The sequence below is a fragment of the Astatotilapia calliptera genome, chromosome 7 (genome assembly GCF_964374335.1).
Source record: "Astatotilapia calliptera chromosome 7, fAstCal68.1, whole genome shotgun sequence".
NCBI lineage: Eukaryota > Metazoa > Chordata > Actinopteri > Cichliformes > Cichlidae > Astatotilapia > Astatotilapia calliptera.
The window spans coordinates 35,441,394-35,456,903 of NC_137428.1; the positions used below are offsets into that span (position 1 = coordinate 35,441,394).

The window sequence follows — 15,510 nt, forward strand, 5'->3', positions numbered from 1 at the left end:
GCGTTTCATTTAACGCATGAAAAATGAAACACGCTGTCTTTTTTTCTTAATCATTAGCTAATGTTGGTGCAGTACCCAAACCTCTATGCAGTAATTATGAGTCAGATTTGCTGAATGCCAGCACCACCCAGCAGCAAATTACATTCAATCATTTTACAACAGGGACAGCAGATAAATTAACTTGTTGGATTCAACGCCCAGTTCTGGACCAAATATCCAACCTTTGGGATACCAGTGTCCTAAAGTATTTTGGTTAGAAAGAAAACAAAAATAAATATGTGCAGGTTCTTATAAAGCTGTGTAGATTTCGCATCACGTGTGAGTTGGAAACGGTCCGGCATTTGGAAGCGCTTCAAGTGATCATCAGTGATGACAACACTGATATAAATGTGGAAACTCGCGTGTAGGTGGCTGACACTCGAGGCTGGGGTTGGCAGCGTGGGCAGCAAACAGAGCCAAATGTGAAAATCAGTATTTACACTCAAGACTGAGTGAGTCACAGTTGTAATAGTATGCCCTTTGTAGCCTTGTGCGTGTATGTTTTGTGTATTTAATCCTCCCTGTGCTATCAGTGCTCACAGATTATCTCACAGATAAGAAATGAGATGCAACAGGGAAGACATTGCTTCTATTTCCTTGCATCGACAACTGTTATTGATCAGCCTGAGATCATTTTAATAACCCTTTTGCTCCGTCTAAGGACGCTTTCACTCACGTAGTGACGTGGCACGCTCTAATGTAATTGCGCCAACTTTATATGAAAGGTGACACCAGCAGGGTGGAGATCGAAACCTTTCAGCGCACAAAAACACGGTCATTGTGGGAGCAGTCAGGCCATTTAAAGCTCTCTGCTGGACTCTCATGTGAAAGTACTGATGGTCGGGTGTGTCCGGAAAGCCACAATCAAGACAAGGCACATGACACGATGACGAATATTTGTCAGGTGAAGAAATCTGCTGGATCACAATCGTGTTTGCCCCCCTTGTTTTTAAAAAGCTTTCACTATCCAGCTTCTAGAATCTTAAATGATGAAGGGGGCTGCAAACTCGCCTCATGAGGCTCTTTTGCCCAACTCCGGTGGCTCCCCGTGGATTTGATGAGCATTTATTAGCAGGTGATTAAATAAATCTTTTTACAGGAACACATCCGGCACTGTTTACGGTTTGGACGGGCAGTTGGAGCCACTGTATTAACCTCCTAGGACCTGGCATCCACATATGTGGACATCACATTTTGGGTTATTTAGACCAAAACACTCAATTGTGCTCTACAGGGGCCTGATATCCACTTACGAGGACATTATACAGCTACTGTTCTATCGAAATTTCAAATGCATATCCTCATATGTGGCTGTCATTTTTCTTAGAAACAAAAATCAGGTAAAAAAAAAAAATTAATAAATAAAAATCTGGTAATTCTTTGTTTTTACAATCACCGGGTCCCAATCAGCCCAAATATCAAAGAGAAATTAAAAATGCATGCCGTGGAAGAGTTCGGGTCTTAGGAGGTTAATGAACTTTGGGATCTGAGATGAGTCAGCGACTGACCCATTTACAAGGCGGCATATGAGAAAGATATCACGTAGTCAAAAAAGGTGAACACCATGTACATCCAAGGTGGGTCAAAGTTCAGCATCATTAAACACAAACTGTTGATTATATGCAAGTGTAATAGCTAGGTTTGCCCCCCCCCACACACACACTCTAACTCTTTTCCCCATTTAAACTTTTAAACACTTCAGCTAATAAAAATAAAGAGCAATTATTGTAAAAAATAATCTCTAGATTAAGTTACGTGCTCAGTGCAAGTAAAGTGAAAAGTCTAGCTTAAGGCATAAAACACCTCGTACGTGCCATTTCACACTTCCTGTTACAGGAAATATAACTTAACGTCAATGATCTTTCATCAGTGTAACAATCAGTGTGCCCAGTATCATCAGTACTGCCAGTTATCTCATATTCCTGTCCTTACTGCTTGCATTTCCCTTCTGTTGCCAGCTTCTCTGCGCCGTTAGGAACCAAACAACTAATGACTAATAGGCACAGTGAGGTGTGTTTGTTAGGAAATGTTCCAAACTTAACACCCCTCACAACTAAATTTGATGTTTTTAAAGGATCAGTGGAAACAAACAGAGCTGATTACAGATGATGAGTTTTTAGCTACATTTATGTTTTTGTAAAATGCCCAGTTTATGAACTACACTAAGATATCGGTGCAATTTAACGATGCACCTCTTACAAATACATAGACGGCCACTTAACACGAATATCTAATCACACAGCAGCAACTCATGCATATAGGAATAAAAAGTTTCTGACAAAATTTGGGCATTTTTAAGAGTATTTAGGAAAACTGTGCACTTGCATCTCCTCCTTGTCTAGGATGAAGTTAATACTGATACAGAACAGCTCACAGTCCAGAACAGAACAGGGTTTAATCTGGGCGAGGGATGGCAGGGTGCAAAGAAGAAGGTCGTAGATTTTGGATTTTTATCTGTATTTTTGTCTGTTTTACAAGCAAATTGAATATTGATGGCCTACCATACACCACAATATGTAAGTAATAGATAATTTAGGTGTTTTTTATTGTTAAAGTTGCATCAAGTGACAAAAGTTTATGGGGTTTTTTTTCTTCATTTTCCATTATTTAAAGAATGAAAATCAACAAAACTGATATTTTCTGTGAATTTCTGTTGTCCAATAAAAGGACACAAATCTAAGTGATGCGCTGCCAGTACTTGTTCGATAATTTTACACATTTCACTTAAAATCAAAGCCAACTGAACTGTTCTTATGATATTCTCAGATTTACTACATCAGCATTTCTTTATAACCTAAAAAAGCTGAGGTGTATTATTAAAATTCTTTCTCTTCTTCCTGTTCTTAAGGAATCTCAGATTGAGATTGAGTGTTTAGTTACACTTCTTTACAGTGAAGAAAGAGGAACAATGATTTAAGATCTTAAAATGTGAATTTGGGTTGGGTGTTTATGCATGAGAATCTTTTACTTCTCTTATTATATTTTTTTAAGTCACGCAGCAGAAGAACTAACCTCTGCTTTGCACAGCCTCTCTTAAACATCAGAGTGCTGAGCTGTTTGCATCTCCACCCACAAAAAAAAAAAAAAAAAAAACCACAGATTCCGCTTTGCTGATTACAGAACTGGCTCGCCTTTGACGCCCAACATCTTTATTAGGCTGCGTTTTACTTTTACGTCAGTCGCGTCGAAGCGCTGCTCCACCTACCTACAAATTACACGATCTGCAACATCAATGCTGACGTCAAAATGTGTATGTGACGAAGCGAGAGAGAGAGAGAGTCGGAGAGACAGTCTGTGTCCTTATCCAGGAATCCTAATGATGGGATTGAATGGCCGCGGCTCTCGTTGCCCTGGTGACAGGCGCCATGAATATGTGTGACCGAGGGGAAGGAGAGCGCAGAGACGCAGAGAAGCACACAGGATTTTGATCGTGTAAAGAGGAAAGCAAATTATTAAGAGCAGCTACTGAAATACAATTTACATACAGGACACCCGGTCCGTGGCCTTGATGTTATCAACCGTGGGAACACTGAGGCGGATTGCACACAGGTTTCATGGAGAGAGCATTTGAATAAAATTTACATCCAGCACCAAATTCACGTATTCCCAGAATTTGTGTTTTGCATTTGTTATCAAGGAAGCAGAGGCCGAAGTGTTCAGTTATCGTGACAGCGTGGTGGGTTTCACAGATGATTTTACCTGCTTAATTAGAAATGCAAGCAAACAAATAAATCCAGGAATCAACAAAGGCTTTGACCTCCTCTTTAAAGGAGACCACCCTGAACTGTAACACAGTTTTGTATTTATGAAACACATTTGTTTAACAAATTACCAAGAATTGCAATAAAAGGCACGCATTTTCTGTAAATAACACCCTTACTGCCTTCATTTTATGCAGCACCCCACAAAAGGTCCATACTGAGCCAGTTAAAACCCCGAGAAACGATGAATCTCAAACAGATAGCGGGGGAAACGGTGCAGCTGATAAAAGTGAGCATCTTCTACCTGCTCCTTACACTCGCCCCGCTCTGGTTTCTTTTTATAAACTTCCAAAAAAGCCCGGTCTGTTAGCGTCCTGTGCTTCTAGTATTTTCAGCTTCATGTACTCTAAAGACACACAAACACAATGAATTAAACATGACTATGATAGTGGGGCTTTGCTGGCTGAATTCTAATTACACTGACTTTGCAGGGGTGCACATGTGTGTCTGAGGGCTGTGTGGGAAACTCATGAGTCTACATCTCTCTATATCTACATGTTGTAATGCCTGTACAGAAATTAGACTTGTTAGTGTGTTCTCGGTGAGTTTGTGTGCGCCTGTCCACATCCTGCAGCCACGCAGAGAAACCACATTTTCACCACCTTTGACATGAATTATAAAAACAGCAGTAGCACTTCTCTTATGTGACAGACGTTAAGATACAAAATCTTTCTTTAGAAGCAACTGCTGCTTAAAGTCTATTGCAAATTATAGACCGCCACCGATTTTACGTACACAGTTGCGTTTTACTTTCTGACGTAGGAGTTTGTCCAGCAATGAAGAAGAAAAAAGGAAGCCCACAAGTACAGGAAAAAACTACAAATGGAAGATGGCAACTGATTAAAGATGTAAGGCAGAATCGGCTTAAAGTCGAATTAAAGATAAGTCATTTGGAAAAAAGATACTATGCAAACAATATTATCGTGTTTTTTGGACCAAGAGAGGAAATCATTCCAGATCTGTTTGAAGAATCCTGAAATGCAAAACGCTCTGGTTGTGAAATCATCGTTCCAAAGGCTTCATTTGCAAAGCCTAACATAAAATCCTTATGTTAATGTAATGCAACTGTTACATTAGTAGACTAGTCTGCAACCATCCTCACATTTTAGTTTGTGTCTTGTCTACAAAATATGTCGTTAGCATATTAATTCAATGACCTGCCATCACATCAGTGTTTTAAAACAGCTTTTTAATAAAGGAGTTATTGTTGAAGTATGTGAGGTCATCTTTGTGCTTTGGTATCAAACTAAGAATTGAACAGTTCTACTGGTGCTGGCTACTAAATTTCTGGCATCCTTCTTCTGAAATAATCCTCCTGTCTGACTCTTAAAGGCAATAACGTACAAAATTAAATTTTTATCAATAGGATCTGATTCTGGGATTTACTACAACAGCATTTATTAATATTGTACAGGTTAATAGTCTAAATGTACACAAGTTAGAGGAAGTGGAGCTACGAGGCCGCATATTTCACCTTCTTTAAAACTACTCCAGTCATAGCAATTAACTTTATAAAGTGGCGACCAGAATCAGCTTCTTTGTATGAGGTATAGTATGGTGCTTATGCATATAATCAACTAAATTAATATTAGCCTGTTTAAATAAAAGGAGCACTCATGCAGTACAGAGGTTGGGCCTTTTTTTAAATGCAAGGAGGTTGGGTGGTAAATCTTCAGGAAGTGTAAGGGAGGAGAGGTGGGAAATGTCTGCTGAGTGGTAAATAATTAAACACAATGGACTTTCACACCTGTAGTCCAGGAGCACAATGTAAATGTAGGAGTGTGCCCTTTCACTGGCCTTCCTGTGTTACAGGGAGCCTTTAACTATTTAACTTTGGGTATTTTTAAGCTTTCTGCTTCCATGACATTTAACCGCACACAAAAAATATAACAGCAGTGGTTTGTCTAACCCCACATGCAGGAAACATACTTCAATTTAATGCAACGTGCTCCCTGCTGCAGAAGCATGACTTTGAAGTTCCTTAAGGACTTGTAAAACATGCTGGCATGTTTTTAATTTTGTTTGCTTTTAGTGTTAGTAAAATAAACCGTGATGACTTTTAGTCACAGTTTGATTCTTGCATTCAAGCCAAGAGGTTGAAAACAAAGTTATATGGCCTGACGGGAAGCACCTTTATCAGTTTTGTTGGTGCCAGTCTTCATTATCGCAGATAATCAGAAGCCAGTATTTGTCTTCACTTTTTAAAAAAATGCTTATCAAATGTTACCTTAGTCTCTTTCTATCTCTTTTATCATAATAATTACAAGCAGTAACATTGCATGTTATCATTCAAGACAACAAACTGGCTCACTTCCTGATTATTTACAGTACACAAACTGTATTTGTACTTCATGACATCCGTACTACTAAACCTCAATATCTAATTTGATTCGTTTAAACTTTCACACAAAATATTTGTTCAAGAAGAGAAAAATTAAAGAAAAATTCATTTTATTTTTACTTCATGAAATCTGCATTTTGACAGGCACATTATTGCACACTGATCTACACTTAACTCCAAACTATTAATTACAAATCAATCAAATCAAATCACTTTTATTGTCACATCACATGTGCAGGTACATTGGTACAGCACATGTGAGTGAAATTCTTGTGTGCGAGCTTCACAAGCAACAGAGTTGTGCAAAATACAATAATGTAAACAAGCAAAATAATTACCCTAATTATGTTAACCCTACAATTTATGAATTTTTGTATTTTCTGGATGTCTTGTTGACAGATTAAAATGTCCTCATGAACTTCACTATGAATTTACAAAGAGGATTCTGCAATTTTACAGTAAATCGCTGTTTCTTCTGCAGCTGTAAATGTTGCTATTCTTGTGGATTACAAATTCACATTTTTTTAAGATTTGATCTGCTCACTGCCGCCATCGTGGGTTGGGACTTACAGGAAGCTTTGGGAACTTTGTAAGGGGTTCCACGTCCTAAAAAAATAAATGTTTTCATCCAGCACGGAGGGAATTTAGCTACTCCTGCAGTGTTCTCTCTCTCTCCTCCACCAAAACCTCATCAAAACCAGCAACAGGTATTTAGCAGCAGTTTAGACTGAATTATTTTACATTTTTACAATTTTCACTTTTCTTTGAATTTTGAGTTTTGAAACGGGACATTCCCTTTTTTGCATTCTTTTCAAATGTAAACGTAAAACCTGGGTATGAGTATAAACATTTACTTTTGTAAGTTTGTTATAGGTCATTCTGGCCTAAAATTAACAGATCCCTGGAGCTTTCCAAGATTTTCCAAGCCACTAAGGTCAATCTCAGCAAGTGCCATAGATCATTAGGAGAGAGCCACCGTTAGTGAATGTGGCTGCGCCTTACTCAGGGTTGCTAATGGGGTGAAACATCTAGCAGACTGCAGGGTAGGCTTTCAGACGGAGGTAGTGAGTGCTGGGTGAATCCCCCCCAATCATAGGTTTAAATCAGTTTCTGTTAACCTACTGTGGTAATACCCCTAGACTCGGACTCTTTGAACAGAGAGCCGGTCCAGACTTCTATACAGAGGTAACTGTTAGCATTGTTTAAACACAAAATGTGACCACTCGTTTTTTCCTTCCCATCCAAGTAGGTTTTGTTCCTACACTTAACCAAACAGTGACCGAAAATGAAATTAAAGTGTAGCTAAATGCTAAATTTAAAAATGAGTCAAAATAAGTCAGATCCGTTTCAGCGCCCTCCGCACCAACTTCCTCCTAACTCTGCCTTTGCTGCACTAGTACTGCTATGTGTCACTGCAGGGACAAATGATCAGTATGACTATTGAGATGGAAGATTTGATGATGAATATGCTACACATACGTAGAAACTTAGTAACACCGGAAGAAACTGGAGACCATCGCGGCTCTTAGAACTGATTTTAGGGTCTTTTCCCCCTCCCACTACACAGTAGGTGCTTTCCTAACATATAAGGAAGCAAGAGTGGTGTAGGTGTATGAATATATGATGCAGCACCACTAAATTACAAAGAATCATTAACACTGATAAATAGATAGAACAAATTCCAGAGAGGTTAACTGCAAGTGAAGCCCAGGCTTTATTAATCATCAGAAGGAACTCTAAAAATCTTCATGAGAAATTCCCCTCAACTACCTGTCATCCACCACACAGCTGAGGACATCTACAGAGAAACTGAAGAGACTGAAAGAGAAAAAAAAAAAGACCACAAGAAGAGGTGACGCTGCACTAACAACCACTGAAAGCTAACTGGGTGCAGAACTATGGTCTGAAAGCAGCTCAGTTCCCAGCCAGTTCTCATGATCAGCTAGCGTTTCTAATAATACTTGAAACGACACGTATCTGCTATAAGATTTAAAACCAAAATTCATACAGCTTTAAACCACAGGTCGTCCTAAACTGAGCTCAGCTGAGAGCTTTTACACCAGCGTAAACTCACTGAACCAAACAAGCCCAAAGCTCCAACCATTCAATCATCCAATCACAGGTTAATATAGACTGACTTAAAAGAAAAAACAAAAACATAACTAATCTGCTTTCCATGATAATAACACTCATTCATCTGAATAATCATCCCTTTCGGTCACAAATGCATTAGCGTCTTCACTAAAACCTAATCGAGTTTAATTGACAGAATGATCATATTTACATAGAAATATGCAGCAACAGTTTAAATATTAGCAGCGTTACCGTTTCCTCTGTGAATACCAAGCAGAAACACCCAGGATATGAAGCAAACACAAAAGTGCAAAAACTGCAGTTCCTGGCTCTAGAACTGCAATTTTTGCAGATTTACCACAGTTAATCATCATGTTATCACAAACAGGACTAAGAATCATAAAGTTAATCCCACTGTCAATGGAATTGCTCCATCTTATTGCTGTTTATGACTGTCCAGATGCATCAAAATCGCTTTGAGCATGGCAACTGACAAGTAGTCGCAGTTTTTGGTTATTATCTTCGAAGTAATCATTTCAAAGGCAATGAAACTGCAAGTTAATGGGACATGGTCACGGTAATTTTGTTTGTCCTAATTAAGGTTAGAGTGCAAACATGTGTATTTCTTGACCTGACCTCTGCACAGCCATTTAAAGCTTCATGGTGGCTCTGTCCATCTTTTACATACAGTCTGTGGCAAATACACAGAAATGCCTCTCTCTCCATTTCTCTCTTTGGATGTTATGCTGACAAACGCTTTGGCTGCTCTCGTTTTTCCCATAATAACAGTCATAAGGAGCAGCAACTTAAAAAAAGAAACAAATCACTCCACCTCCTCCTGTGTCCCGCTGCCAACTGCATCTCTGCTTCACAAAGAGCTGCAGCGTATAACAAAAAATATTCTCCAAAAAAAAAAAAAAAAAAAAAAGTCAACCAAGAGAGCCAATCCAATCAAACTGCAGCTGGAAAGTGAGTCGAAAACCCTGAGTCGCTTTTATGCAAATACAGAAGTGATAGTGCTACAAGAAGCTGCACTTGACCTACTTACTCTAGCTCTTCCACAATTCCTTCCCCAACAGAGAGGAGATCAGAGGAAGCTAGGAGCGAGGGGACAGGCCTTATTAACCACCACCACACAGGAATAAAGCGTCACTGGTTAGAGAGAGATGGGGGAGACAAAGCAGAGTGGAAGAAGGCTAACAGGAGAGTCTTTGCTGGATGTGCTCCAAAAAGTCTTGGGAGAAAACCAGTAAAAAGATTCTTGGAAAATCTAGCGGAAGAGTTGATGATCTGTTCCTGACGTACATGTGGATCATTCAGTGTCAGCCAAGCTCCTCATAAAAAAAAAAAATTAAAAAACAATTTAAATGGTTTGGGTTTGTTGGAAAAAGAGAGCTCAAATAAAACCAAACCCCAATCCCAGCCCATAATTCAAAGCTGAGGCCGTTCTCCGAAAGGCTGCTCTCACACAGAAGCGGCCCTGAACAAAAATTCCACACAAATTATACAGGCTAGGCCTTGATGCTTTTGTAATTGCTTGTGCAGCCCTGCCCAGAAAATAAAAGAAGCAGAAGAAGAAGAAGAAGAGGACAAACAAAAAAAACAAAACAAAAAAAATCCGGGCCTTGATGATGACCAAGAGGAGCGGGCAGAAAAACAAAAGAATAAAGTGTTTTTGTTGGACACAAAAGGACAGGATGTGATCATGTGTCGCTGCCATGGTCTACATGTGCACACAATAAAAAACACAGACACACACACACGTCACAACCAGGCTGCACGGAAGTGTCTGCAGCCTCCTTATCTCTTTTATGACATTAAATAGGAGCAAAACTCAGGTAATTTTATTCTAGTCAGTTTCCACTGAAACTAAAAATACAAGTTACAGGAACATATGGAAAAATTCCTGCTAAGGAGCTTTAAATTCATGTTTAAAACAACACTGCTACAAACTTCCGTTTCACTTAGACTCAACATGGCAAAAATAACTGACAATACTGCTGTCAGCTTATTTATTTCGGTACAGTAACTTAACAGGTACTTATTTTGCTCATTTCCACCTCCATGTTTTTTATTCTTAGACTCTACTCGAGTTGCTTTGCGTGATTCACAGCTTTAAACAGCCACATAGTTCAGGATAAGCTCCACTTTTCTCTTCTGACTGGCTGCCCCTCCAAAACAACAGCAGGTGCACCGAGCTTCTGTTCCTAACATGGACAAATGAGGGATAACTTCTTTCTATGACATCATTTAGATGCCTGAGAAACAACATCAACAAGTAATGTCATATAAGTAATGACATATAAACATGTCTACTGATCCCAAACTGGGAGCTAGTCCCACAGGAGAAGGGTCTGACAACTGAAGGCTCTGCCTCACATTCAGCATGGAGGGAATGAAGTGCTTTGTTAGGATAATATGATAGTTTGAGGTCTTTAGGACCAGACTCTTCAACTCTGGATTTAACAGGGAGCCAATATTCTCTTTTACATGACTGCAAATACTTATGATGGCTATGAACATAATTAACCAAGCATGCAGCGATTATGCTAAAAAACACACGGTAGAGTTGTGAGCTTCAGGTTTCTTGGCCTGCTTGTACAGGTAGCTGGATTTACTCGCAGAGATTACAGTTCACCGGGTCGAGGAAGCACACCTGCAGGCTGACGTCTGAGATGCTGTAACACTGGCCTACATCGAGGACATGCCAAATGGCTAAAAATATTCAGGGGCTGAAACAAAAACAACCCCCCCCCCAAGCAGAACAGTGAAAAGTAACATCCTGCTGAGGTTCTATACCACACCCCCTCCTCAGCATCTGAACCACCAAGACGTCAATAAAATATTCAAATTCAAGCCACAGGCTCTCTTCCCTTCTCCCTTTATTGCAGATACCCGAGCAACATAAACACCAACACGCTTAACATTACACAGACTCTGGATGCAGCCTGCAGCACCTTGCAAAATTAAATAGAAACACTGCCACAAATTTAATTAAACCCCTAAAACTGTTAAAAACAAGGCAGGACGTTCACCAGATACATTAATGTGACATGAACATGCCTCCAACATGCTCTGTGCTATGATTTAATTATGATTCATGAGCAGGATTGGGAATATCTCAGCTCTTCTTGCAAAAGAAGCAATATATTTGTACCTACAGTGGACAAAAAACTGAGAACAGCTGTTCAGTCAATAAGCTTGGAGGGCCATTTAACCTAATGCCGCACTAACATGCTGTTGTTGGACAGAAGTCCACAGCGTGTTGTTCCAAGTGACTGCATAAACACACGCTTTTAATCCACTTAAGCTGGCAGCGGGTCAAGTGATGGGCCATTTAAAGGAGCCCAACATGACAAAAACGGTCAGGATAAGGTGAAAACAATCCTCCAAAATAAAACTCAGGTGACCACAGTTTGGTAAGGATGCAAAAGAAACGCACACAGAAAAAAAGAGAAGAAAAAATAAACCCCACACACAGCGGCCCCTGCATTTGTGACGCTCAGCTGCTAAATTTAGATCACATGAAACTTGCGCAAGTCTCCTGGGAAGGCTGCAAGGCATGAGATTGCAAGGTAACAATAATATTAGTACTTTGTGTGTTTGATTGATCTATGAAGAGTTCAAACCCCAGAGATTTTCAGCAAACAAGCACACACAGGCAAAATACAACCCGACGTCCTAGAAGGAAAACTAAATAACACCCAAAACATAGATAAAAACCAGCATTGTGTTAATGAATCTCGAGGCTACTGACTGCAAGTCTGCAATGTTATTCCAAAAGAAGATACCCCGCTCATACAGACAGTATTCCCTCTGTACAACATCACAGTACACTTAAAAAGCAAATGCACACTTTCAGTTTTGATTCGAGGAGTTTAGCACAAATGCATTGCATTAACCATTTGGGAATTACAGCCATTTTTTGCACAGTCCCCCACTTAATTTGGACAGACACCTTAATGGCCAGATGAGGCCTGCTCCCTCTTAAATTCAATAGAAAATTATGCACATAAAAGATCTGGAGATGTGCTGAACTTGTATTCAGTAGCTGTTCACTGGACCTCTAAATGTGAGGTCCACAGAGATGTGGATGCAAGTGATACAGGCTGAAAAAGCAAAATAAACCAAAAATCCACCACAATGCTGCATAATTACACCATGCAAATATTTGTGCACTTAACTGTATGCTCATATACACTTTTGGCAGGTTGCAGCTGATTAAACATCTGTCTTGCATGTGTCAGCAACAGAGGCCATGATTTGATGGTCTCGCAGAGAGGTTACTGTCTCAGTTGTTTGCACAGTGTCAAGCACGGCATCATTGTAATGAAGTAAAGCATTCATGTGTAAGGCCATGTGCTCATAAATAGCCCATATTTGCTTGCTTTTTGCATGCATGTACCCAGGCCTGTTGTAATGCATCGTGTAGTGTTAAAGTGCTATAAATCACCAAATATTCACATTTAACAAGCCACAAAAATAATTAAATATATTGTTTCATCTCACCTTTTTGCCCGTGGAGCCAGTCTTGGAGAGGCAGGACTTCGCAAGGGAGAGGTACCCGCCGATGACTTCAATCTCCTCCACAGCAGGGTAGCGCTTCTTCAACAGGGAACCCAGCTGGGCGTAGGGGGCCTGGGGAGGGGTTGACCCCGGAGGGGCTTCACTCGGGGCTTCCTGCTGGGGCTCAGGTGGGCTCAGCTGGGCGTCAGACTCCACCCGACGTTTAGGCACCACAGTGAATGTGTTCCCCTTTTTCCTCTGCACCAAGGGGCTCGGAACAGGGACACGCTGGGGTGGGGGCTCCACCTCGATGTCGTCAATGTTTGTTACTGGCAGCTGATCCACTGGAGGTTGCACTGGAGAAGAGACTGACTGGGTGGGAGAGAAGGGAGGTGAAGATGGGATAGCTGGAGAAGAGGGGGGTGAAGAGAGGACAGGCGGAGAAGTGGGAGCAGGGGATGGAGATAAAGGTTCAGAGAGAGAAGGAGCAGGACTTGTGGCAACAGTGAGAGGAGATGGTTCAGGTTTGGATGGCCTCTCCACCTCCTTCTCCTCCTCCTCTTTCCTCTTTAACAGGGTGGGGGAGGTTGGCACTCCAGGTTTGGACACCTCTGCTGCTCTGTGTGAGGGGGAGGACTTGATGGGGCCAGGTGTCACCATGGGGCTGCTTGTTGAAGATGAGGCAGCCAAATGGCGCTTGGGGATCACTGTGAAGGAGTTTCGGGACTGGAGGCGAAGGTTTGCGAGGGCCCGTGCTTGGGTGTCGCCATCAGGAATCTGGGCGAGGTCTGGCTTTGGAGCGGGACGGATTTCAAACTCGTGTGAGGAGCAGGTCACCTTGGATGAGACAGGGCTCAAAGGGGCCTCGGCACGGGCACGGCGGGTCTCCGGAGAGCATGGCACCTTAGGTTTGGGGGGCACCTCAGCGGCCTCCCAGTCTCTCTCCCTGGTGGGCTTGTTTGTCCCCCTGTCCGGCTCGTCTCTGGGGGTGACGGCTGCGCTGTGGTGGACTCCACTCTCCTCAAAGCGCTGACGGAAGGAAGACACGGGCTGTGAACGCTGGGGGCTGCCCGGCCCAGAGACGGCAGGCTGTGGCTTTGGTTTGGAAGACCAGGGACCCTGGAAGACAGGCGAAGATGGCTGGCTACTGCCCGGGCTGCTGACCCGTGGACCCGGCCTGGGCTTTGGCACCAGATCTGGCTGCGTCTTGGGCCAGAGTCTTGGCCTACTGCTGGCACTACAATCCAGGTCCAGGAGGTTCTCTGTGCTGTGGGACTTCTTCTGCAGCTTCCCATAGTTGCTGTCAAACTTCTGGAGGATCCGGCTGACCCTACCTTGACCGTCACCTGTATTATAGGGGACCTCCTGATCAGGACGGCCCAGGGTGCTCAGGTTCTCCTCGCTCTTGCTTAACGTGGTGTCATAAATGACGACTTCCTTGGCTCTTATCTCGGTAACAGCACTCCCTCTGCGGTCCAGAAGGTCGTTTAGAGAGCTGTAACTACTCACACCGTTCTGCTGCCATTGGCACTCGCTTTTCACGCCTCCACCTTCCGCAAAGTAATCCGGGTCCGACTCGATGATGATGATGTTCTCCGCTCGGATAGTCCGTATGCCGGGGACACTGCCGTACAGCTCCAGGATGTGCTGGACCGGGCGGGTGGCGTTTTCTTGCTCCTGCCGCCTCCTCCGCTCCTTCTCCAGCTTGATGAACGGGTTCTCCTCCAGCGGCCCCAGGCTCTCCTGCAGCACCAGACTCTCGTGTCTGCCCTCCTCCCTCGGTGTCGCCGCGGCCGTCGCTTGTGGCTCTTTGTTGTGGGAGAAGTGCTGGGTGGCCGGGGTGATGGTGTAGTTCCGCCCGGTCGCGCCACCACCTCCTCCGTTCACATTCCCCGTTAGTTCGCCGTTTACCCGCTGCGGGCCCGCTCCCCCGGGGCTAGCCTCCGGAGCACCGGTTCCCCCAGCCCCGCCGCCGCCTTTCGCCTTCCTCCTCTCCAGGATTTCTCGCTTCCAGGCCGGCATCCTCGGGCTCTCTTGGCCGCCCTCTTGGCGGAGGACGCGAACCTCTCCTCCGCCAGACATCGCGGAGGGTTGTTACTGGAAGAAATGAGGAGGAGAGAGAGAGGCAGGCAGGCTCCGAGGCGGTCTTGCCGCGGTCCGGTGCGGCTCTTGAAGCTGTATCTCCGGCTGTGACTGTACCTGCAGCACCGATCACCGCACACTCACACACATCCCTTTTTTCTTCTCTCTCTCCTCTCCCTCTGCTGTCACACTGTCTGGCTCCCTTTCTCCCCAAAGGACCCTGAACGCGGCTCCGCCCCCTCAGCGGCAGCCCGAGCGTCTGTGATTGGTATCTGTGTGCTCTGGGCACGCCCCCTCCCTCCCGTTTCTATTGTTGACGGAGCAAATTAGGCCTGCCAATCAAAAGTGCTGCGTTCAAGTTCAAGATATTTTTACAATATGTGATTAAATATAAATTTTGTTGCTGTTTAATTACAAAAACGCTGTTTAATTTGTAGTTAATCACAACAAAAATGTCGTTTACATAACACAGTAGAATTATAACCACTACACATTATTATTGTTGTTAAAATTGAATTAAAACCCTAATTTACCTTTGTTGTATTTACTAAATGGGGAACATTTCTTAAACTTTACCACCTATTATGTCCCAGTAGTGTTCAAAATAATTCTTTTTGTGGTTTTTCCACAGTTTTTATCCCCAGTCTCACTGGATAGGAATCAGGTTATTCTAAATGGTTTTGGTTGCGATGTCGGAGTGTTAAATAC

At 42.7% G+C, this 15,510-nt stretch overlaps 1 protein-coding gene across 2 annotated transcripts in view; it reads right to left on the reverse strand.

The window, feature by feature from the left end:
* tprn (taperin) overlaps window positions 1-14,988 on the reverse strand; it is a 29,255-nt gene extending 14,267 nt beyond the window's left edge. For both annotated transcript variants that reach the window (XM_026174422.2, XM_026174421.2), the window contains exon 1: window positions 12,724-14,988. In XM_026174422.2, the coding sequence (XP_026030207.2) occupies window positions 12,724-14,802 (2,079 nt within the window). In that variant the 5' untranslated portion in view covers window positions 14,803-14,988. The remainder of the gene's footprint in view (window positions 1-12,723) is intronic.
* Window positions 14,989-15,510: the final 522 nt, after the last annotated feature.